The 26,736-nt window shown below is 33.4% G+C and overlaps 1 protein-coding gene and 1 pseudogene across 5 annotated transcripts; one reads left to right on the top strand and one right to left on the bottom strand.

Annotated features, from left to right (window-relative positions):
- Positions 1-6,728: 6,728 nt before the first annotated feature.
- LOC8278006 lies at positions 6,729-13,129 on the bottom strand (annotated as a pseudogene).
- A 7,781-nt stretch (positions 13,130-20,910) lies between these two features.
- On the top strand, positions 20,911-26,476 carry LOC8259919 (65-kDa microtubule-associated protein 3). 5 transcript variants are annotated; one of them, XM_002513233.3, is made up of 13 exons: positions 20,911-21,178; positions 21,713-21,801; positions 21,910-22,116; positions 22,746-22,988; positions 23,071-23,280; positions 23,366-23,521; positions 23,631-23,790; positions 23,875-24,026; positions 24,119-24,206; positions 24,644-24,717; positions 24,794-24,868; positions 24,977-25,268; positions 25,796-26,476. In XM_002513233.3, the coding sequence occupies exons 2-13, from the start codon at positions 21,730-21,732 to the stop codon at positions 26,239-26,241; spliced, it is 2,175 nt and encodes a 724-aa protein (XP_002513279.1). In that variant the 5' UTR covers positions 20,911-21,178; positions 21,713-21,729; the 3' UTR covers positions 26,242-26,476. The 5 variants fall into 5 exon arrangements, with proteins under 5 accessions (XP_002513279.1, XP_048233372.1, XP_048233371.1 ...); XM_048377415.1 differs by lacking the exon at positions 20,911-21,178 and adding an exon at positions 21,187-21,317 and having other exon boundaries at positions 25,916-26,476; XM_048377414.1 differs by lacking the exon at positions 20,911-21,178 and adding an exon at positions 21,189-21,317.
- Positions 26,477-26,736: the final 260 nt, after the last annotated feature.

Below are 26,736 nucleotides of genomic sequence, written 5' to 3'. Positions count from 1 at the left end.
CTTCATAAGAGAGAGAGTGGAGATGATGAGGAGTGAATACTAGTTTCAAGCTAGGTTGAATCTTAATTAACTAATCAATTAAGTGTTAATGGCATTTTTAATTAACCCTAGCAGTCCATTATGCTCCTTTATATATACATGGGACTTAACCTAGTCTCTTAACAAGCGAGGTCTTACTCTTAAGTTGGGCCTTAATTAAGCTTGTTTAGATTAAGTTAACTTAAATAATACATGAGCATAGTTATAGGGCCCTCATAGCCGAATATCATAGCCTAATATGTGTTAAACTAACTAAATTTTAATTAAGCCCAATATATATAAGCGTAAGCCCAATCTTAAGCCTTATTTTAATCTCAACTTTAAGCTTATTTATGTGTGATCCAAAAGGTTCCTAACATATTGGCAATGAATTGTGAATTATGAATTAAACCCTTTTAATTCAATGTTAATTCTCTAATTAACTTAATTCATATTTTATAGATCAAGATTGGCATCTGGCAATGCATCATGACTACCCAAATATGTAGAAAGGATTAGTGCCAACTAATCAACCCTATTGTAAACGATTTTTCCAATGTAATTCAATCCTTTCATTATCTTTATATCCCAATTAGATTATAGAGTATGATTTCAAGTGTCAACTCTATATTTGATCCAATCATATTTGTTCTTTGATACAATGCCATTAACTTGTGAACTTGATCTGTGAATCCCAATTCATAATCAATATGTTCAACTACCTTGCGTAAGGATTTGTATAAGTTAATGCATCGTAAAGAAACTATAGGAGATGATCCCATGTAATAATTACCTTAGGTAATGAATCCTTTGTTGATAATCTCATTATCTCCATATGACTCTTATTATATCCAATTACTATCCCTTAAGGACCTCATGTTCATGGCAGCTGGTCAAATTCATTTAAAAGAAAGAAAAGAGAAAAAGGGGGGCAGCTAGGGTTAGAACGTCCAAAACTCATCTTTTTCTCTGTCTAAGGGTTTTCTAAGTTGAAACTAAGAGAAAAGGAGACTTGGATCAAGGTTTCACTTAGATTCTCTTCGAAGATCAAAGATTGGCGAGGATTGTCGATTGGTTTCAATCCGAGTAAGAGGAACAAGAATCGATCCAAAATTGAGCACGAGGAATTGGAGCTATTTACTCTCATCCAATAGTGTATTCGGGTTCTTCTACCTTTACTCATTTTTTCTAATTGAATTCTTGTTGGTTGTGATTATGAACATGATTAGCTAAACTTATAACCCATTGGGGTTCTTTATCTAGGGATTTTTGTACTTCAATTTTGAATTGAATGTATTGATTGTCAATATTGGTTTGCAATGGAAGTATTTATTGATTTGTTCTTCATATCTTGTTGAATGATTTTTGAAATTTGAATGATCTTGAGAAAGACGTTTAGGTTTGGATTGTCCTTTGCAACCTAGAATTGAATTCGCCTAGAGATAGGGTGTTCGTTCTACTGGATTGAGAATTAACAACTCTCAATAGTGTTAAATGGTACATAATGCTAATTTGGGTAATTATAGTTAGGAAGAGATTTCAACCTAATTAATCTAAGTTAAGATGTTAGTGTCCTTGAGAAAGGCATTAATTGTGTAGAGATTTTCCCACGGAAATTGGATTCAATCAATCAATTCCACCCTTAGTTTCCATTCCTTAGAGACAAGAATTCCCAAAGGGTTATTCCTTTACTTGAATTAATCATTCCCTAGTATATGTAGTTCGACAACAATTAGAGTAGCTATTAGTTAATTTAGGAATTATTCATTAACACCAATTATTTTCTGTGATTAGATAACAGAGAAGATTAAGTAGATTTAGGTTCACACGTTCTTTGGGGAATACAACACTTGGTACTCGCCGTTAGCTATACTCCACTGATAGGTACACTGCCTTAGGTCATAGTCTTGCTTGACTTAGCAAACATCAGTAGCATTAAAGTATAATAGTCATCACATGAGATTAATAGATTATCTCAAGTCTAAGGATCATAGCTTACATAATCGTTTACTGGAGTAGTTATCCATAGACACATGGGTAATGGCTTTTGTATGGATTACTCTAGAGGGGTCTTATTCAATGTACTTATTCTTGTAACAAGCATCCACATGTTTTATCTCAGTATCCCTATACTTCAGTCATATGAGATCGATTGCTTACTTACAAAGTAAGATGATAAATCTATTGTGGTACTCTGAAGTGTTTGATTAATATCCACATGATCAGGATCAATATCTTGATCAAACTTTAACTATGAACTAGTTTTAGGAACAAGAATTTGTTATGATGAGAATCTTACAATCATAACCACTTTATGATTTCTTTTACATCGTATTATGCATTCCATGGAATTCATATCTATTAGTTTAAGTATACAAGTACAAGAAAACATATAGATTTGAACAAATGCTTTTAGTAAATAGAAGGTATGCCAACACAATTTGTATAGACTATCATAGATAAACCAAAACAACATATTGTCTTTAGGGCATACACTAACAATCTCCCACTTGCACCAAAGCACACTACAACCAATCTCCATGATACTTCACATTGAATCCTATCATATATTAATCATGTTTCTGTTAAGATAATGGCTTAGTAAAAGGATCTGTAAGATTATCCTCCGTGGGTACTTGTTCTATCTTTATTTCTTTTATCTGTATGAATTCTCTTACTAAGTGGTAGCACCTCAATGCATGTATAGATTGTTGATGAGACCTTAGATCCTTTGCTTGTGCAATAGCTCCATTATTATCACATACAAAGTAATAAGATCAACAATGCTAGGAACCACACCTAGTTCAGTAATGAACTTCTTGATCCAAACTGCCTCTTTCGCCGCCTCGGATGCAGAGATATATTAAGCTTCATTTATGGAATCGGTAGTAGTGCTCTTTTTGGAAATTTTCCAGCTAATTGCCCCACCATTAAGAATAAAAAAAAATCCTACTTGCAATTTGCAGTCATCCTTATATGATTGAAAACCAGCGTCATAATAACCTTGAAGTATAAGTTCTTTTCCTCCATAAACTAGAAAAATACCGTTAGTCCTTCTTAAGCACTTAATGATATTTTTAACAACCTTCTGGTGACCATCACCTGGATTGGCTTAGTATTTGCTCGTAACACTTAGAGCATAAGATATATTTGGTCTAGTACATAACATGGCATACATGATATAACCTATTGCAGATGCTTAAGGAATTCTATCCATCTTGTCTTTCTCAATTTTTATCTTAGGACATATTTATTTGGAAAGAGTTATCCCATGTAACTAGATTGGGATATTCCAAGCAGTCTTTTAGATGTATCTTTATTGATCTTTATTCCTAGAATATAGAATGCTTCTTCCAAACCTTTGATGGAGAAATTCTTGGATAACCAAGCCTTTATAAACTCTAATGAAGGTATGTCATTTCATATTAACAAAATGCCATCGATATAAAGTATTAGGAAAGCAATTGCACTCCCACTAACCTTCTTGTACACCAAGGTTCATCCGAATTTTTGATGAAATTAAACTCTTTAATTATCTTATCAAAATGAATGTTCCAACTTCGAGAGGCTTGCTTTAATCCATAAATGGATCTTTGTAGTTTGCATACTTAATTGGAATTTGTGAATTCAAAACCTTTGGGTTGTATCATATACACATCCTTAGCCAAATTTCCATTAAGGAAAGTCATTTTGACATCCATCTGCCAAATCTCATAATCATAGTAAGCAGCTGTGGCAAGTAGAATCCTAATGCACTTAAGCATGGCAATATGAGAGAAGGTCTCATTAAAGTCAATGCCTTGTCTTTAGTTGAAACCTTATGCCACTAGCCTAGCCTTGTATGTTTGTACATTGCCATCCATGTTGGTTTTTCTCTTAAAAACCCATTTACACCCTCTAGGTCTAATACCTTCGGGTGGGTCCACCAAAGTCCATACTTAGTTTCATACATGGAGTCCATTTCATATTTCATAGCTTCTTGCCATCTCTTAGAATTAATTTCCGACATTGCTTCTTAATATATAGTAGGCTTATCACTTATGAGACATACTTCATTATCCACAAGAAATCCATATTTCTTAAGGATATGACATATCCAACTAGATCTACGAAGTTTTGGTGTACTTTGAGCTTCCGATTGTGCATCCAATCCATCTGCCTCTTGCTCTTGTTCCATCTCAATATTAGTTTGTGTTTCTTGAACTTCTTCAAGTTTTATCTTACTCCAATTGCTTCTTTTAATCAAAAACTCTTTTTTTAGAAAGACAGTATGTCTTAAAACAAACACCTTTTGTTCAAGAGTATGATAAAATTAATATCTGATTGTTTCCTTTGGAAATCTAAAAAACTTACATTTTTCGAATTTCGCTTCTAGCTTATCTGATGAAATGCACTTCACATAAGTATCACATCCCTAAATCATGATATGGGTGTTTTTTGGTGTATGACTGTCCATATCTCATATGGTGTTTTATCAACTCATTTGGATAGAACACTGCTAAGGATGTATGTTGCAGTTTCAAGTGCATATCCCTAAAAGGATATTGGAAGACTTGCATCACACATCATATATCGAACGATGCCCAACAAAGTTCAGTTTCATCTTTTAGAAATGCTATTATGTTGAGGTGTTGCTGGTAGCGTCCATTGAGAAAGAATTCCATTGCTTATTAGATAATTTTGAAACTCCTGGCTTAAGTATTCACCAGCTCAATCAAATCTTAGTGTTTTAATACTTTTTCTAGTTCTGCTTTTCAACCCCTTGTCTAATTCTTTGAAAGTTTCAAAAGATTCAGACTTGTATTTCATTAAATATGTATAACCGTATCTCGAATTGTCATTAGTGAAAGTGATGAAATAAGAATATCCACCTTTAGCATGAGTTATCATAGGTCCACATACATCTGAATGTACTATTCCTAATAACTCATTGGCACGGTCACCTTTTCCTTTAAAAAGGCGATTTGGTCATCTTACCAAGTAAACAAGATTCATAAGTTGCATATGATTCATAATCACAAGAATCAAGAAATCCTAATTTATATAACTTGTTGATTCTAATATCATTGATATGACCTAATCTACAATGCCATAAAAAGGTGGATTTAAGGTTATCTAATTTAGCCCTTTTCGAATTGACATTGAGAATTGGTTTTCCTAAATCTAGGATATATAAATCATTTGCATACTCTCCAAAAGCATAATAAACATCATTTAATGAAAAGGAACAACTTTTTCCTTTAAGCTGTTCATGCGCATGGCATAGATTTCGAACGCCCAAACCCTAATCAAATGAGATCTAAAAATTTTGAAACTTTTCAGATCATAACTTCTACCCCTTAGGGTTCATATGCAATAAGAATCACTCAAAAAATTGAATTATAGATATGGCAACGAATGAAATTTCTAAAACAACGTAGAGATTCTATATTTTCATGCTTTTGATCTAACAACAATTATGCAATCCTTTATGATTAAATTAATTAATGGAGGCTCTGATACCATTATTAGGAATTTATTTAAAAATATCACAGAGGCAATGGAATCAATATAAAATTTTTTTCTCAAGTCCTAAGATGGATCTCATTGATTTAGATAACCATAATACACAAAACAAGCAAATAAAGAGAGATCCTTACAATGGGTGTGTCGACCATGATATGATCCTTTTTGATTCCTTGTTTGTTGATCCTGGCAAGGTTGATATGGGTACCAAAGCTACTCAATGACTAGCCTCTAATGGTAATCCATACAAGCTTCAAAATTGAAATCTCCTATGAACAATCCTTCACAAGAGGGAGAGTGGAGATGATGAGGAGTGAATGCTAGTTCCAAGCTAGGTTGAAACTTAATTAATCTAATTAATTAAGTGTTGATGACATTCTCCATTAACTTAGCCGCCCATCATGCTTCTTTCTTTATACATGAGATTCAACCTAGTCTCTTAACAAACAAGGGTTTACTTACTCTTAAGTTGGGCCTTAATTGGGCTTGTTTAAACTAAGTTAACTTAAGAGAAATTTACATGATAAAAGTTTTTCTTTATAATGTTTACTTTTATATCATACCTTTTAAAATTTTCCTTTTTTGCTAATCCTTCTTTTCTTTTTTACGCTTTCTGAACCTTTATTTTTCATTTCTACTTTTGGGCGTGGTTTTGGAGCTTTGTATTTGATTTTGAACTTTTCATCGCTTTTTTTTACTATTTGTTCTTTCTTCTTTGATTTATTTTTAGAATAGCTCTTAACTATCATTTTCTCTCTCTTGTTTGCATTACTACTTGCAAACATGATCAACCTCCTTTAGTTGATCATTAATAATGAAAATTCACAAAATTCAACTTAAGACAATTCTTGATCCAAACTCTTAAAAGATTGCAACAAATCTAACAACTATCTCATTAATAATTCATAAATTAACATCATGAAATAAAAAAGGAAGAAGGCTCAAATTAGCCTCTAAATTTTAACCTCAGGTACAGATTGACCTTCTATGTAATTTTTTAGCCAATTATACACAATATCTCGCTAAATTAGCTACTTAAGCCCTTATTTAGAACGGAGTTGAAGAATGGAAGAAACTTCTGTTAAATGCAACAGAGATGGCAAATGAAGTGGGATCTACAACCAACAGTAACTATATAATAACTACTCTCTACCACCATCTCCTCTTCTCTTTCATCACTTTCCTTTTCATACAACACAGGAACCCTAATTAACGATGAGGAGAATAGCATTATGCACTGCTTCAAGGATAAAATTGCCAACAATGAACTCTATGACAAAAAGTAGAATAAGTGACCACAATATTGGCTTTGGTTTTTGAAAGAAAACTCTGTCAAGCATGTACGAGTAGTGAGGGTGAGGAATGTCATAGCTTGATTGTAAACAATAGTAGAGCCTAGAATTTTCATCGACCACATAGATTCTAGAGGACCAGATACCTTCTGGGGAGCGCCAGATGAATTTAGTGGACCTAAAGAGATAGGTCTAGATGTAATGAGGCCAGTTGCAGGAAGAACATGTGGAAGGGGACCAGAGTTCTGGCGGCTAATGTAATACTCGGAAATTCTCTTTAAAAATGATTTTATTAACAATAATTAATAAATGAGATTTTATTTAAATCAATTTTATTTTATTTTTATTTGGCTTAATTTAGAATGATTAATGGAAATTTTAATGTTAGACAAATAAATGAGTTATTTTCCATATCCAATTAGTTTGATTTTTAAGGAGTTAATTAAGTAAATTATTTGAGGAATAAATTATATTTTGGTTATTAAATTTTTTTCAAATGAATATATTTAATTAAATTATATATTGGAGAATTATGGAAGAGTTTGTAAAGAATATTTTTATAAAAGAATTATTGGGGAAAAGGATATTTTAATTAGTTAATGGTGTTAAATTTAATTGGAAAAATATTTAGCAATTTAATTAATTAAATTAATTGTGTTAGGATTTAATTAAAAATTTATTTTGGGGTGAGGATTAAAAGTATACTTTTATTATTATGGGGTTTTAATGAAAATTTGTATGTTTGGTATTTTTGTAAATAAATGTGTCAGCAGGGGTATATATGTAATTGTGTATTTTCAATAATTCTAATTTGGTCCAAATTAAGTATTTAGGGGCTCAATTGAAAGGCTAAAATGGGGGTTAATTGGAATTTTTGTAGGGCGAAATTGTAGTAATTAAAAAAGTTGAAGGACCAAAAGGTAAGAAAGAAAACTTCAGGGGCCTAATGTTGATATGGAGAAGAAGAAAGAAGAAAAGAAATCGAGAGAGAGAGAGAGAAGGGGGGAAGAAGAAGAAGAAGAAGAAGGCGTCCGTCGATGGCGGCATGGTCGATGCCTAAAGTAGTTCTTGGCGTTGGCGAGGAAGCTAGCGGCCAGGAAGGAAAGGGGCAACAGCTTTCGGACGCTATTTTTGCCATTTCCGGTGGCCTTGTCGGCTGATCTCGGTGGCAATCGGCTCCCTTCGGAGAGAGCTTCCTTTTGGCTGTAGCGGCGTTGACTTTAGTGGCCGGAGGAGGGAGTTCCGGTGAAGTGGTGGCAGCGGCATTTTTGAGCTTTTTCGGTGAGCTCTGGCGAGCTATGGACGATCGAAGGGCATATCCCGACTCTCATCAGCTCAAGCTTCACAATGGCACCGGTTTCGTAGCAATCGAACTTCGTTTGTAAATTGACGGTTGAGATCATCCGCAAATCTCTTCGGATGATCGAGGGTCAGATCGTAAAATCAGAATCGAGGATCGTCATCAGCGCATCGTTTCGAGTCTGATGGTGTGTTCGGATCGTCGATCAGACTCCGGCGGCTAGAGGCGAGTCGACCGAGCGATCAAACGTCTCGGTAATTTTCTCTGACCCATTGATTTAAGAATTCTTTGATTTAATTTATGCTTATTGATTTGTATTGAGTATTATATGATATCTGTGAGTCAAAATTAATAGTTTGTCGGACTGCCTGCCGTAGTCATGATTTTTGTGCTATGTGGTAGAGTTAGGAAAATAGTGAAGTCTTGGGGACCCGACTCCCGTTGTATGAATTGTTGGATATTTGTAGTGTTTTTTTGGCAGGTCCTGGACCTATTTTACGGGAGGTAAACGTCCGTGTTATAGGGGAGGTTCTACCGAATTTTCGATAGAATTTACCCGAGTCAAGATTCTTAGACAGTCAGTCCTAGAAATCTAGACCTAGGGTCAATTGTAAATTGTTCAGCATTATTGATAAATTGTTTTCCGTGATTAGATAATTTATCTATTCGGCTCGCTCCAACCGAGGCACCAGAGCAAAGCTAGGAGGTCGCCAAAGCTGTGAGTTAAAGTCATATTTCGATTATGCACGTGTCATGCATAAATTTTTGATTTGCAATTATTCATTTAATTATCATTCATTTGTATCATGCTTTTGATTACTATTCATTTATATATCATTTCCTTTATCATTGATTTTATTATTGCATGATGACACGGGATGGGACGACAGTAGAACACATTAGGTTGGTGAGTGTACCCGTATATGTCCGAGAGTGATGGAAAAGGGTAAATAGGTAAATTTGAAAAGTAAAGATTAGGACTTGCCCTGGTCGAGCATCGCTCTCTAGGCTTAATAGAGTGTGGATGCCAGAGTAAAGGTCCCTAGTCGAGCATTGCTATCTGGGCGCCGGCTTATTTGGAAATTTAAGTGACCAGACTAGAGGTAAGGTCCCTAGTCGAGCTTTGCTCTCTGGGCGCCAGTCTTATTGGAATAAGAGAGCCGAAAGGCTAAGGCTGATAGTGAACATTAAGTGACCGGACTGGAGTTAAGGACCCTGGTCAAGCTTTGCTCTCTAGGCGCCAGTCCTATTGGAATGAGATTAGTCGGGATGTTAGAGTTGAGATTAGTGGAGATGTCAGTATGGAGATTGATCAAGATGTTTGTGTTGGGATTAGGGTTCTACTGGAGTACTCCGTCCCGTAGCGTGTGAAAGTTATTTTATTTAATTTAAGCATGACATGACACGTTTATTTTTGCATGACTTATTATTTATTTCAAATTAAATAAATGTGTTATTGAGATGTTTATAACTATTTTTAGATATATGATTTTAACTCACTTTCGAGACTGACAGTCTCATTTTCACTATTTTTCAGATCCGTGACTATTAGTCTGCCCGTGACTCTTATCTAGTAACCCGACTCCTTCCTCATCGGGTGATGTAATTTGATTTGGTATGTTAATTTATAAAATCTTAGATTCTCCGCAGTAGAAATAGTAGATGTATCAGTTGTAATACTTTATAGTTTCGGGTCTAGCATAATTCTTTTGGCAGACTGAATTAATTGTGTAAAATTTAATGGTTATCAAATTTTGGAATCAGTAAAATGAGATTGAGATTTATTTAAGTCAGTGAGTGTCAGGCTTATTATGGGATTCGATGGCCTTACGCCTACCCATTCCCTAGTGCCGGTCATGGGCCCACAGATGGAGTCGTGACAGCTAGAGGGCGTTATAGCACCAGACTGAGGTCCATATGACTTCTTTATAGGATCTCCATGTCTATTTAAGGGTCCAGAATTTGATTTTTTTTAATGAAGCTGAACTAGAGACACCTCTAGAAGATGCAGTAGATGATGTGGTGTATGCAGCCCGAGCGATTGCATTAGGCATGATTGGTCCTGAATGTGAAACGGCACCTCCAAATGATCTTGTCCTTGAAGGAGCACCAATTATAGGTTCGGATTTTCTAGACTTTGAGCCATCCACAGGGATATCAAATATTTTACCCAGTTCTCCTAACTTCTTGATATCACCACCAGTGTATGGCATGGCCACCGAGCTCATTGTTAGAGGTCTTTCCTTTGGCTGCTCAGGTCGGCTTGAGACATAAAGGCCATTGCTGAGCTGATAGATGGGGATCGAGAACCCATTTAGCTATTTTTAGAGGCTGCAGGAGGTAATATTCAAGAAAGCTACTATGTAAGATGAAGCAGTGGTCAAAGCCCTCTTAACAACAGAAAAGAGCTCAACATTTAGATAAATGCTCAACACGAAACAAAAACCAAATTATGCAATTATATTATCTAAAATCAGTCTTGATATAAGATTAGACTAAGAAAGGAATCTAGCATTGCACACAAGCATGAGAAGCAAAGAACTTCTAGAACTTTAGTAGCTTGTGTCATCTTAAATTTTAGAATAAGCTAAGATAAAAACACCATGAGTTCAATAATTGGTTATACTGAAATCTGAGAAATAGTCTTGCAAGTTGTGAATAGAAAAAACAATACACACTTCTAGTGAAAATGGGTGCGTACAATTCTTAGTGACTTTCTTTGGTTCATCAATACTGTATTGTAAATTTCAGTGAAGTTGAGCTATAAAGAACGAAGACTCTTGGATTTCTTTTCGCTCCTAGGAATTGTTGCAAAGAGAATTCAATCTGAAACCCATTTCAAAGATAGACTCTAAAAATAGTAGATCCAAAACACCCAAGACTGCTAAAAATCAATGAAAGAAAAATACTTAACCACGCACAACTTCATATCATCAAATCAAATCAGCTAGAGCTCGAATGAAACATCGAAAGCACCAGGAATCAATTGGATAATTTAGGATTTATGTGTTGTATGAAAAGGAAAGTGATGAAAGAGAAGAGAAAATGGTGGTGGAGAGTAGTTATTATATTATTACCGTTGGTTGTAGGTCCCACTTTATTTGCCACCTCAGTTGCATTTAACAGAAGTTTCTTCCATTTTTCAACTCCGTTCTAAACAAGGGCTTAAGAAGCTCATTTGGCGAGATATTGCATGTAACTAGCTAAACAATTACATAGAAGGCCAATCTGTACCTGAGTTTAAACTTTAAGGGCTAATTTGGGCCTTTTTCCAATAAAAAAAACTAAAGATCATAAACTTTTTGAAGATAAATTCATTAGTTCTTTAATTTTAAGTCTAATTTCAAACTTTTATTTAGTTGATCTTGTGTTATTTTAAATTTTAATATATTAAAATGCTTTAAAAACTATCACATTATATGATTTATTAAATATTTTAAAGTTATAAAAGATGAATATTGAATTTCAAAACTCAGATCTATAGATTACTAAGTACTTAGATCTATTTTGCAGAAAATCCAAAAAATATTATATATCGAGTATATATAAGTATAGCATAAGTATATATTTTTAAAATTTAGTAAATTTGTGTTTATATTATATGTGCTTGATATATTATAAAATTTTTGTATATCGACTATTATATGATATAGATAAATAAAAGGAATAAATTATTTTTACATTATATAGAAAAGAATTATTTTTCTAGAAATATAAAATAATTTTTTAAGTATACAGTGAAAAGTATATATTAAGTATACAACGAGTTTATTTCAGGTATATGATACTATGATTTTCATTGTTTTTTTTCTCAATTCAAATTTTTAAAATAATTTTTTATATGTATATATATAATAGATATTGAAAAGAAAATATGAGATACATAGACTTTGATGCAAAAAACATTTAATGGCTATAACTTTTAAATTCAATTTATGACTTTGTTTCATGAATTAAAACTTGTGTAACTAAATATTTTTTATAATTAGTTAATAGCTATTATAAGTGATTAAAATTATTCATTAGAATCTATAGTACTTACTCAATAAATATATAGGTTTTAATGAATTCAAAAAATGACAGTAGACACTCATTATATATTCATAATATAATTAACATATATTATATAGTGTTGAAGAAATAAAATGTAAATATTGTTCTAATTTTTTATTAGATTTACAAAATATAGAACTTGTAGCTTTTCTTTTTTAGTATTACTAGTTTTAAGTATTACGGTTCTTTTTATGAGAAAAAATCAAGTATAACTATGGTTTTTAATCAACAAACTTATGAACATTGAAAGAGGCTTGCGATCATGTAATCTCTTATGCAAAATCCAAGGAAGATGAAGATTCTGATAGTAAGTCTGAATCATGTGGCAAACTTAAGAAGATGGATAGATAAAAACGAATTTGGGGAAGAAATTTTATGTAATTTTTATGTGAATTTTTTGTTGACGTATTGTACATGATGAACTAGTTTTATGGTATTATTAATAGGTTTAGTGATAGAATTATTGATTTTGATACTAAGTAGGTATTATTTCCTCATTGATATATTTTCAGTTGTAAATTTTATTTGTTTGACTTTGTTATGAATGATTTGTATATATGCAAAAATATTTATTGCTTCAATTTAAATATATAAGTGTTAGTCCTTTTGGCTATTAAAGGCATATTTACATATAAGCATGTTTAAATGTAAGTTAAATATAATCATAATATATTATGAAGACATCCTTTATATACTCACAATATACTTTTTTATAAAATTATTCGTATTTTGAATAAATAATGTGTGTATCTAGTATATTAGTGACAGGAAATAAAGTCTAAAGCTGGAAAAATACCTCTCTGACAGTAAAAAATGCTCGGTAAATATTCAGTTTCGCTAAAAGGGGGATGTCATCTCCTTTCACAAGCCCTAGGTCATTTTGGTGAGAAATTGGTGGTAAAAACTCCCAGTTCAGTGTGATCAGGGAGCATCCTGAGAATCTCGATGATGGGGCTGCCATTTCAAAACTAGTTTCACGAGATTTGGTCAAGAAACGGGTTAAAAATCAAAGAGAAATTAAGAAGGGATTTGAGAGGAAGCAAAAGGACAAATGAAGATAAAGTGATTTGTGAATGGATGTGAAGGCCTTGTATAGGTCTAAGGGGAAGGCAAATGTGCCATTTAGGCCCTCAGCCTATCAAAATTATATTATAGTCCTTGAATGGACCAAGTACCATTACAAGTCCCTAAAAAACGTATGGAAGGCCAGATTGTATCCCGAGGTGGAAATTTTCAAAAAATTACAAAATTGGCTCCTAACCTATCAAAATTACATTTTAGCCCATGGACAGACTAAGTGTCAACATATCCCCCTGAAAAATATCAAACGAATCATATCACACCCCGAGGCCAAAAATTCCTAATTGAAAGCACTTAAAAGTGGAAAATTACCAAATTGAGCTGAAGTGGTGAAATAGCCAGAGGGAAGTCTCTGCAATCATGATATCAACGGGCATGGTTTCTATATCAAGCAAGCATGGTTACCATTTCAACGGGCATGGTTATCATTTTAATGGGCATGGTTCCTATATCAACAGGTGTGGTTCCTATATCAGTGGGCGTAGTTCCCATATCACTAGGCGTGGTTCCCGAATTCAAGTAGGCGAAGACCTCAAAACTCAAGTGTGGTTCTTACATCAAACTAAAAATCTTTTTCTAGCTTATGAGGCATGGCTTCTACAGCTCATCAAGATATTCTTTTTACTGTATCATTGATGTTTATGATTTATCTTAATTTATTTAATTACATTACATGCTTATAAATTTTAACAAACTGGGGGCAGCTGTCAGCACCCATTTTCCGGATCTAAATATCGAGGGAATTATGGAAAATCCTACGATTAAAGTTACTGCCTTTCTCGGGTCTCAAGAGTCAGAGGACAGGTGAATCCGAGGTTAGAATTGGGTTTGATCTAATAAAAATTACCTTTCTAAAATTAATTTGGATTTAATTGTTAAGAAAAGTGAAATTTGAGGGTCAAAAAGATGATTTTTGCAAGTTCAGAGACTAAATTACAAACCTTTTTCAAACTTTTGCTATTTAGATCCAATCATCATAGAACCGAATTGGCTCTATATAGAGCCGACCGGCTCTACATAGTACTGATTCGTGGTTTTCTTGATTTGACGTCATGTTTTAGCATTTTAACATCCAAAATGGAAATGCATAATTTTATTTGATTTTATCAGAGATAATCTCTAAAAAATCAAAACATATTGATCTATTCCTAGGGTTTCCCAAACCTAGCTCTATAAATATATGCTTAACTCTTAGGTCTGAGAGGAGGTTAAAAGAGATAGCTACATACTGACTCTTAGAAATATTTAGCAGTCAATATACCTTTTTTATAAAAAAGAAGAAGAATACACTGAGGAGACACTAAGAAAGAACTAAGAGAATTAGAAAGTTTTAAAAAGAACAACAAAAGCCTTTCATATCCCAAGTAGCACTAGATCCTCAACCGGTCTTCGATTCAACTGCATCATCGTCTCTTGAGACTCGCAGAACAACTAACTACGGTGATAAACAACTACCCGTGGACGAATTCTTAACCGAATTCGGTTTCTCTCTCGAGATAACCGAATTCCTAAACCTAATAACCTAAAGTTGGAATCTCTTCCTAACGATTGATTCTTAAATTAGCATTAAGCTTTAATCCGCCTCTATTAAGCTTTGTTAATTCTTAATCCGGCTAGTTAATTATCCTTATCTCTAAGTGATTATTAACCAGTTCTTGCTATTCAAAATTCCAATTGCCAAATGGACTTCTCAATCACACAAAGCAATCTAAACACACAATTCACAACGTCTCATGAATAATGCATTATCTTATTAATATTGAAAACAAGAAGAATACAAAATTAACCCAAGCAATCCAACAATATAATGTCAAGCCAACATAGTAAAGAAATCCCAATGGATTAAATCAATCTAGCTAATCATGTTCATTATCAAAATCCATAAGAATTCAATTACAACAATGAGTAAAAAGGTAGAGAAAACCCGATTACTCCCTTGGATGAGAGTAAACAGCCCCAATTCCTCTTGCTCAATCTTAAATTGATCCTTGTTTCTCTTGCTTGATTGAAAACCAATCAACGAACCTCGGCCAATCTTCAATCTTTAAAGGGAATCCGATTGAAACCTTGATCCAAGTCTCCTTTTTCTCTTGGTTTCATCTCAGAAAACCCTTAGAGAGAGAAATATTAGGGTTTTGGGACGTTCTAACCCTAGCCGCCTCCTCTTTTTTCTCTCTTCGTTCTTTTAATTAAAACCCTCTGTCGCCACCAATAGGGCCGTGTTCCTGGCCGTGTTAGGGACACGTGATGGCGTTCCTAGCCGTGTTACTCTCTGTGGTCGTGCTCCATAAGATCTACTTCTTCTTTGATGTCCAACACGGCGTGTTGGTAACACGGCCTGTGTTTGTGACCGTGTTGAGAACACGGCCAGTGTTGAGACCAACACGGCCATGTTCAGCTTCCTCATGCTCGTACTTAGCTCGTTTTGGCAGCTTTGACGTCCAATTATGCTCCAATTCTTTCCTTTTTCATTATTTGACTTCTTTTGGACCTAATGCACACAAACATACGCATAGGATGAGCGTTGGTACCAATTCACATCCAAATATCCATAAAATCGATCTTAAAAATCCCATTTAGATGTGTGTATTTTACGCACATCACCTATACATATGGGATTGGCTCTAGGGCGATTGAATCGAGGAGGAGGTAGCCAAAAAGCCAACCAAAACCCTAGAACCGATTGGTTCAACACCCTAAAGTTCTAATTTTCGAACTTTTATGGATTTTTATGTAATTATATTATGTAATTAGATTTTTGGCATTTTATTTCTTCATTTTTAGTTGTAGGCCGGTTATAATAGCTAGATTTACTTTTTGCATTTTATTTTTTACTTATTTTTATTTACTGTATAATTAAAAAAGTGTAAGATGATTAATTAACTAAAATTATAGATATAGACTTAGGCCTTAAAATTGGACCTGGCATGAAAACTGTAGTCTATTAGCTTAATTCAAATGGTAATTGGGTTTTAATCTAAATCTATATAGACCTAACGGGCTTTACCATGCTTTAGTTAAAACAATTGGGCCATATTTAAATCTACGATCACCTAATTGGACCTTATCATAAAAAATAGCTAATTAAGTTTAAGAGGCTTGGTCATTACGCATAACTTGTAATTGGGCTAGACTAGGTAGACCTTGTACATAAATAACTAGTAAATTAGGTTAATACCTTTAAGTATTGGGTTGGACTTTAATAAAAAGGGATAGACTTAGGCGGACCTCACATGCTATAGTGCTTGATGTGTAGAAATATTATGTTGCATTTGTAGAGAATAGCCTGCTAAATACTAAGATTAAAAATAAATATACACAAATAAGAAAGTTGGCTTCCGGATCCATCTATAGATTTGTGACATAAGCTTTCTTGTGGAATCGAGAAACGTCACTCATTAGTAAAAATGTTCTGGTCATCTGGGTGGCAACTCCCATCTCCGCACTAGTCTTTGAGACTAGTTAGTGCATTTCCGATTAGATTGAAAAGCCTTGTATCGTAATGGCTAAAAACACTTGGGTGCCACTCGAAATTGCCACCCACACTTAGTAATCAAAAGCTTAATTTATAATTAGGCTAGGCTAGCCGGGCATCTTAAACATAACTAAGTAGTAAATCTAAGCTAACAATATAATTGGAAATTAGGTTTAACTAAAATGTGATAGATTTAAATGGACCTCAAATACTATAGTGATTGATTATAAAATTATATATGTATTATTTATAGGGAATATCTTGTTAAATAATAAAATTAAAAATAAGGATACACAAATAAGGAAATTGGCTTTCAGATCCATTTTTGGATGTGGCGAAGCTTCACTCAATTACTAAAAGTGTCCTAGAGAATTGATTGGATGGCGACTCCTTTTCTCCGTGCTAGTCTCTATGACTAATTAGCATATTCTCGATTATGTTAAAAAGTCTTATGATGTTGTAGTTGCTATAGACACTTAGATACGCATCTGAAACTGCCGTCTACAACTATTTAGAAGAAATGTACTAATTACTTAAATATCATTTTCCATACTAATTTTTTATATATTATTTTTTACAGTATTTTATGATTGAAATGAATAATTTTTTGCAATTAATTTTTAATTTTTAAATTGTTGAAATTAAAACTCATTTAAAATCCTAACTCATTAAATTAATAATATTTATCGTAATTAAACTAAACTGTAATATAATATATAGAGTCTAAATAAATTTTACATTAGTAACGCAATATATTTTATAAATTAATTTCATTTAATTTTTTCCAATTTTTCTAATATCTTTTATTTCCATGATTTGTTTTCTTACCGTAAACCATTCAAAATAGAGTAATTTTGTATGAAGTAAATTTAGGTACTTAGCCATAAAATACATTCATTTATAAATAAAATAGCTTCCTATATATAGTTTAAATAAAAATAGTATTAGTGTTTATTTTTTCATATTTTTAATAGTAAATGTGAGATATTAATAATTACCAAATATCAATTTTTAACAATTTATTAAATACGCATCTTTTTATATAGGTACTGACAAAAGAAAGAAATAAAATAAAAATTATATTATATGTTAAAAAAAGGCGCATTGATTATGAGATATTTTAAAGCATAAATTTTTTTATGGCAATTATCAGGTATTGAAAATTATATATTTAGCTTGTGTTTTAGTAATCAATTTTTGTATATAATAACTTATTAATTTTAAGTTTATGCATGTAATTTACTTTCAATATATTAATCTTATATCATTTTATAATTTTCATTGTGTACTTGATAAATTAATAATTTCAATATTTAATAATTTTCTAATTCAATAAATATATTAATTATAAAAGGGTTGACAATAAATAGATGACTTAAATTCTTTTCCCATATGCAAATGAAGGATTAAACTATTCTGTAAATTATATCATGGACTCACATACATAATGCGTCATGGTTCTAGATCCAGACACGTGAGTTTTATAGGTACCACAAGTGTGCAATCTTTTTTTTTGGAAAAATGCTCAAATTTGCCCTTAACGTATAACTACTGGTGCAGATTGGTCTTCTAAGTTTTTTTAGCCAGTTGCACATAATATCTCGCCAAACGGAGTTCTTAAACGCCTCTTTAGAACGGAGCTGAAAAATGAAAGAAACTTCCGTTAAATGCAACTGAGGTGGCAAATGGTAAACTCTCCATCACCATCTCCCATTCTCTTTCATCTCCTCACTTTTCTATGTTTCTCTCACCCCTTCGCACTCAAAATCTGTCTAATTTGATGAAATTTCAAACATAAAACCGAGAGCTGTTAATTAAAAAACAAACAACCCGAAAACTCGAAAGCAAAGACGATAACCCTAAAAATAGAAACCCAGCAAATCCCAAAGCTATAGCAATATACGATTGCACACAAAACGCGTTACTAGTCGCACATGTGCCACACCATGAGAAATCTTTTAATAGTATTTTATTTCTAAGTATTGTACTTAATATTCAGATTTGATTCTGGTTCCTTTTTGCATTCAAATACAGCACCCTCAACCTAAATGGGATCCCTACTATCCATTTTCATATAATTAGGACTTTTTTTTTAAGAAAGTATTTTCTTGTACAAAGATATGTTATAGCCTGTCATGTTGAGTCCATATTTTCTGGTTCTGTAAAGCTCTTGGTTGCTTTCATATCTCAGATTAGATATTTCAGAAAAGGCTGCTATTTGAAGTTTTGTTTAGTTGGATTAGCTGAGTTTTGTGGTTCTGATATATTTCTACGATCTTTTGTTACCTTTTTGCACTAGAATATTCATAATTGTTTCTCCTCAATTTGAATGGAAGTAGATGTCCATGTTACCATTTTGTTTCCCTGAGGTTGTTATTTCACATTTTCACTGCTTATGAATGGATTAGAGATATGGATTAATATTCTTGCTACTCTTTAGATTCAACGAGTGCAGATATCTTTTGATTGCTAATCGACCTGGCAATTACAGCTTTTAGCTGGTCGAAACATGAGAGTTTTTGTGAAACCGAATTCTGGAGGAGGAGAAGACAGTCTATCTAAAATGATAATTACTTTCATGGCTTATTTATTAATACTTGCTGGTTTATAGTCTTATGCAGGAGTCAGATATCACACATCAATATAAATCTGAGTTTCTCACTTCAAGCTGTGAGTGTATATTAGGCATTTTATTTTTTCTTGTCTTGGCAACTGCATCAATTTTTTTTTTTTTTTATATATCTGTCTTTTCTGAGTACTATGAGTCAACAACAACGACATAGATTAAATTCTAAAGTTTAAAGTGGTAATCTTCGAGAAGGAGCGATTAGTTTTGCCATTTTAGTGCTATCCTGAGAAGTCATGAGAGGGGAGCGGAGATGGTAATGAAGAGTTTACCATTTGCCACCTCAGTTGCATTTAACAAAAGTTTCTTCCGTTCTTCAGCTCAGTTCTAAAAAGGGGCTTAAGAACTCTGTTTGGCGAAATATTGTATGCAACTAGCTAAAAAAAAAATTGGAGGGCCAGTATGCACCAGTGGTTATACATTAGGAGCAAATTTGAGCCTTTTCTCTTTTTTTTTTTCTTAATGCTTTGTTGCTTTATCAATAATTTTATAAGTATATGTAATAGGGCCAACACCAAATTACAAGTATCAGATATGCATGTTTTATAAGTAATTCTTTTATTTTGTTTCTAATACTGCAATTAAATTATGTTAGTTATGTTTTATTTTTCAGTATTAAAGAGATAATTAGTATTATATTAATATTTATTTATTTAACTCATCTAATTAATATAATTTTAATTAGAAGAATAAACAAACAAATAAAACTCAACCATTAATGTATCTTTCAAAATAGGAATTCAAATTTTATTTTGCATAAAATGTAATTTTTATTTATGATTTTTAATATTTTTATGAGTATCATTATTACTATTAAATTTTAATAGATTAAAATATCATTATATAATAATAACAAATAATTAGAATTTAAATTCTAGCGAGATAAGATGTAATATAATTTAAAACATAAATATATTTTAAAGTATGATTAAATTTTAGATTTTGATACAAAAAATAAATAGTTAATAAAGTTTCATATAGATGTATAATTTTCTAATATATGATTTTTAAATATATTATTACTAAAAGATAATCTTAAATTTATATATAAAAGAAATATAAAATATATTAAAAATATAGAATTGAATTAAGATTATAATAATAAATTTTTAATTTAATAATAAAAAAATAAAAAAATGAGACATGGTAGAAGAAAAGATAATAATTTTTATAGTGCAATGAAGCAAAGAAAAATAAGTGGTGTAATGAAGCAAAGAAAAATAAGTTACACATATATTACACTTTTGGTACATAATTATAAATTGTCCATGAACTATCCAGTGTTAGCATTATACTGGATTGGACTATCCATCCTTTAAAAGGTCCCACAAACTGTTTATGGAAATGAAAGGTCCCACTTTTGCTCTTTACTTCAAATGCTTGGCAGTTGGTACTACACCCAAAGTCCAAACCGCGAGATGATCTGGACCGTCCAAACCACAGGAGTGAGTGTGTAGATCCAAAACATATAAAATAAGAAGGAGCGCAGAGAATAAAGAGCCTTGGGCTAATGGATATTTGAAATTCAAATGAAGTTTGGTTCGAAAAAGGGATCAATCCAATCGCTCAAACTCTCGTTTAAAACAAAATCCTTAACAGCCGCTCTTCTAACGGTCCCTTTTTTTTCTCTTAAACGGCTCTCTCTCTCTCTCTCTCTCTCTCTCGCATCAGGTTGCGTTCCTTATTTTTCGCCTTTAAACCTAACATTTTCCAGGAAACAAAACCCAGTTTTCTCGAGAAAATTTTACATTTGTTCTGCTAAGAAAGCAAACAGAAAAGGAAATCTTATCTAGGAAAGCACTCTGCCGCATTTCTGTTTTGTTATTCAGGTTTTTCCACGGATCTCATTCTCCCTGTTGTTAATTATATGTTTGGTGCCCAGAAAATGTTGCGAACCTGAAGAAATTGCAAATCAAGGAAATGTTGTGCCGTTTGTTTGGTAAAACAAAGAGATGACAAAATTTTGCAGTAAATTATTAAACTTCATGTATTATCTTTCCTTTTTGTTTTTAAATTTCAAAATTTCACATCTGAATTGTGCGTGAGCTGGAATTCGATGCCGTTTACTATGTTGCCGGTAATAGTAGGAGTAAATACCATACTTTACTCTTATAAGAATTTGAAATTTAAGGAATTTTTGTTTAATTAAAGTTAAGATAAACCTAAAATCATCAATTTTTCAAAACCCCGCATATAATTGAGCTTTCTGGGCACAAAACTAGTTACGACTGTAGCCTAAAAATATCAATAACAAATGTATTATTCACTCAATCCACTGATGATTGGGGAAAAGTACCAATAACAAATGTATTATTCACTCAATTCACTCTATTTTTCTTAATTAGATTTTCTATTATGTGCAGGGACAAGGTTTGTGATCATGTCTATTATTCAGAATGACCCACTTTTGCAAGTGGAAACGACATGTGGAACTCTTCTGTATGAATTGCAGGTTTGTACGAAACGACTTTTAAGATAAAAAGAGAAGATTTTAAAGTAATATGTTGTGCTTAATGCAGCAGATGCTGAAGTGAACTTTGGTAATGAAAAAAATTGACAGATTATATGGGATGAGGTTGGAGAGACAGACAAAGAAAGGGATAAAATGCTGCTTGAGCTTGAACAAGAGTGTCTTGAAGTGTACAGAAGGAAGGTGGATCAGGCTAACAGGAATAGAGCTCAGCTCAGACAAGCTATTGCTGATTCTGAAGCTGAACTTGCTGCTATCTGTTCTGCCATGGGGGAGCGCCCTGTGCATATTAGGCAGGTAGGTTGGAATTAAGTCAGACATCCACTTAGTTTTTCATTTGTTATCATGTTGTATTGATGTGGTTTTCTTCTGACTAAATTGTTTAACGGATCATCAAGTAGAAATGATGTAAATTTATTCAACTTATTATGTGAGAAACGATATGTGAATTTGAATACCCATGTGAGTTTGAGAAATGATGTTGTAAAGTTACTGCTGGACTTGATATTTAGTGCATAGAACAATTTTGTATTACTGTTATTTATAAATTCTTGTAGGTAATGTTGGAAATAATTTTTTTATGGTTTACCATAACTTTGTAACAGTATCATAAACCAATATGAAGCATGCAAACAAAGTTAATGCTGGGCTTGGATTTTTAGTGGATCATATTATGAATCTTAGGACTAGCCACTTGATGCAAACAAAGTTAAAGTAGGAACCTTACTTGGGTAACAGAAAAACATGAATACCATACACCTAAATATCTGAATTTTGGTCAGACTAGCTTGCTGGTCTGGTTCTGTTGAAGAAACATGGTTTAGTGATGATTGGAAGATTGCAACTTGTTTTAGTGCAGATTGAAAATTACCCTGGGAATAGGGGATTCTCTCTCTCTCTCTCTCTCTAAATTGGTATTATTTCAGGCGGATCAAAATGCTGGAAGCTTGAAGGAAGAACTTCGAAAAATTCTTCCACAACTTGAGGAGATGGGGAAGAGGAAATCAGACAGAAGAAATCAGTTCCTTGAAGTTCTAGAAGAAATAAAGGAGATCTCATATGAGATATATGGATCTGCTGATCATCATTTTTTTATCGATGAAACTGATCTTTCCCTGAGAAAACTTGAAGAATTGCACAGACAGCTGCATACACTTCAAAAGGAGAAGGTTTGGGATTATTTCCTTTTTCTTCCATTTAAAATTCACTTCTTATTTCTTATGTTACTGATTGATCTTTTCTTTGTTGCAGAGTGATCGCTTGAAGCAGGTTCAGGAACATCTAGACACTTTAAACTCACTTTGCTCAGTGCTTGGTATGGATTTCAAGAACATTCTTACGGAAGTTCACCCAAGTTTTGGTGATACTGAAGGATCAAGGAACATAAGTACTGTTTTAATTCAGAATTTGAGTACTGCAATAATCAAATTGAGGGAGATCAAAAGACAAAGAATGCAGAAGGTAATGTTGGTCTAAGTTCTAGACTATGCTTGATCCAAAAGGTTTTGCTTTTCAATTGATCATATTGTGCCTTAATTGATGGCAGCTCCAAGATCTTGCAACAACAATGTTGGAGTTATGGCATTTAATGGATACTCCAATTGAAGAGCAGCAAATGTTTCAGAATGTTACTTGTAACATAGCTGCTTCAGAACATGAAATTACTGAACCAAACACCTTATCTGTGGATTTCATCAACTATGTGGGTAGCAATCATTTCAGACGTGTTTGTTTTCATTTATTTATGTTGGTCTTTTGGTATTCTAGTTCTTAAAGTTTGGAAGATAAGCTTATCAGAATTTGATGTGCAGGTTGAGGCAGAAGTCTCTCGGTTGGAAGAGTTGAAATCAAGCAAGATGAAAGATCTTGTTCTAAAGAAGAGGTCAGAGCTAGAAGAGATATGTCGAAAGACGCACATGGTTCCAGAAGCAGACACTGCAATAGAATATGCCATAGATGCCATAGAATTTGGTAACAGTCTTGATTAATATCATTGCAACTTTTATTAATCATATATCTGTCATCTCAACATTTATTTTGTCTGTACTGTTCCAGGGAACGTGGACCCTGCCAGTGTCCTTGAGCAGATTGAACTCCAAATTGGTAACGTTAAGGAAGAAGCTTTTAGCAGGAAGGAGATACTTGAAAAGGTTGAGAAATGGTTGACTGCATGTGAAGAGGAGTGCTGGCTTGAGGAGTATAATAGGGTTAAGTGTCCAAATTGTCTCTGCATATTGTTAGGCCGTGGCTCGTAATTTCTTAATTTTTTCTAAATTGTCTCTTTGTGGCTATTGTACAGGATGAGAACCGATATAATGCTGGGAAAGGAGCTCATCTTACTCTCAAGCGTGCTGAGAAAGCTCGTGCTTTGGTTAATAAACTTCCAGGTATATCCCCTTCCTGTGGTTGGCAGCTTTCATCTTAAAAGGTTGATAACCTTCGGTTTAGTTTTGAAACATAATATGTGGCTTTATCTATCTAAGAATGTTTCACTGTTGGGATACTAAATGTGGCTGCATTTCATATTCATCTGATATTGGCTACTGGTTGGCAGCTATCGTCTCAAAAGGTTGATAAAAACACCTTCAGTTTATTTTTAAAACATAATATGTGGCTGTATCTGTTTAAATATGTCTCATTGTTGGGATATTAAATATGCTTGCATTTCATATTCATCTGATATTGGCTACTTTACATTAAGTTTGTTCTCTTAGGATTCATGAAGACACATATTGGTTTCCACTGATTTGATTATTTTGCTTACAATCATCATCATTGGTTAGCTTGGTTATATCTCAAAGCAAGTTGCTTTGTGTCTGTCCAGGTACGGTGGAGGCATTGGCTTCAAAAACCATGGCATGGGAAAAGGAGAGAGGCATTGAGTTCTTATATGATGGTGTAAGTCTAGTACTTAACTTTTAGTCCCTCACTTTCATGCCGAAAAATTAGCTGAGCCACTTGACAAAATTTTCAGATTCGCCTTCTCTCCATGCTTGAAGAGTATACCATATTACGGCAGGAGAAAGAGGAAGAAAGGAGGAGGCAGCGGGTACGGACCTACCAAATGTCTTTTTAACTGAAGTTTTCATAGGCTTACTGCATTGGCCTGTATATGATGTTCGAACTTAGAACCACCTTGGCTCTGTGTCTGTTATAGGATCAGAAGAAATTGCAGGGACAGCTGATAGCGGAGCAGGAGGCACTTTATGGGTCAAAACCAAGCCCTTCAAAGACTCAGTGTGTCAAAAAAGCTTCTAGAGTTTCAACAGGAGGTGCAAGCAACAGAAGACTCTCCCTTGGAGGAGCAATGCTCCCAGCGCCTAAACTTGATTTATCCAACTCCAGTAAGGCTACAACCCATTCACGTCCTGGCAAGAAACTTGACCGAATGCACCAACATGACCCTCTAAATCACCGGCAGGATGATGGCTTTGCAGCGTTGTCAGCTGGTAAGCTTTTTGAAAATGTGAAGATACAGATTTACTGGAGTTGCTAAATAAATTTGCTAAATTTTTTCATTTTCCTTTTCTTTTTTGCCTCTTCTTGTCCTTTGTTGAAGATGATATATTTGAAACTGAGCAATAACGGCTCGCCAATCTTCCTCGGGTCCTGGGAAGAAGACTAACTGGTTCTTCACATTTTTCTAATTGTTGATTGTTGAAAAAGTAGGTTCCGCCTCTTTAAATTTTTCCGTTGACTGTCAACTAATGTTTGCATAAAAATCACAGCAGGAACCTTTAACAATACTTGATAATAATCTATTCAAAGAAAACCATAAAACTTTCAACTTTTTGTATTTTTGTGCATCTTTTGACCACCTCTAAATGCAAACGACTGATTTTCAAAGGAAGGGAAAAAATAAAATTAAGAATGCGGATAGTCAGAATTGTAGTATTATGGTTTAATACAATGTTGTGCATGCACAAAGTTTTTTTTGTTAACTTTTACTTATTGTTCTGTTTCAACTGCTGTATAGGTAGGAGAGGGTTGGATATTGCTGGTCTTCCTGCAAAAAAACATCCTTTCAGTACTGTTAATGCTCATGAACCAGAGTCACCAATGCTGCGGAAACCATTCTCACCTATTTCTTCCACAGGATCATCAAAAGCCAATATATTAGAAGACGTGACCACAGCACACGGTGAGACCATTAAGAAGATAGTGACAACTACTCCTTCGAAAACTACGATGGCAGATGAAGAGAATTGGACCCCTAAGACAATGCCAATCCCTGTGCCAACAACGCCTTCAACACTGTCTGTCCCAATGCAGACAGCTATCACGCCAGCCCATCCAGTACCAGTTCCATATGGTGGTGCTACTCCAAAAGAAGAGGTTCCTGAAGAAGTTGAGTATTCGTTTGAGGAAAGAAGAGCTGGTTTTGTTCTTCCCAGAACTCATATTAAGTCCATACAAGTATGATGTTGTTTAAACATTTGGAAGAACTTGAATAGAACAAATGTTTGCTTTTCTCTTTGGTTCTTCTTTCCTTTGCCTCCCAGTTTTTTGGGCATTTGGTTTGGGATAAGTCAATTGTAATTGGCTTTTACCTTGTTGTGTATATCTACGAGTATTGAACGTGGATTAGGTCGTTAAAAAAAAATTGTTTCCTACAAATTAAAGTTAGATTCAATATAATTTTAAATTCCTATTGTCATTTCTGACCCTTTCTTCTTCTTCTTCTTCGTCTTCTTTGCACTAGTAATGTTGGAGTGTTAAAGAAGCAGAAGTTCTTGCTAATTTCTATTTAAAAGAACTCTTTAATTGGTGCAATACAGTAAATATAAAATTTACTGAAAAATTAATTGAGTTAAAAGGAAAAGAAGAAAAAGAAAGAAAGAGGAGAGATGAATAACAGCCTTTACATTTGGAAATTTACTTTGAGGAAGTGTATATTTTTATTTTAGGTAAAAAAAA

Source organism: Ricinus communis, chromosome 7 (genome assembly GCF_019578655.1).
Source record: "Ricinus communis isolate WT05 ecotype wild-type chromosome 7, ASM1957865v1, whole genome shotgun sequence".
NCBI lineage: Eukaryota > Viridiplantae > Streptophyta > Magnoliopsida > Malpighiales > Euphorbiaceae > Ricinus > Ricinus communis.
Note: the sequence above shows the minus strand (reverse complement) of the source record. Positions and strands in the feature narration are given on the sequence as shown.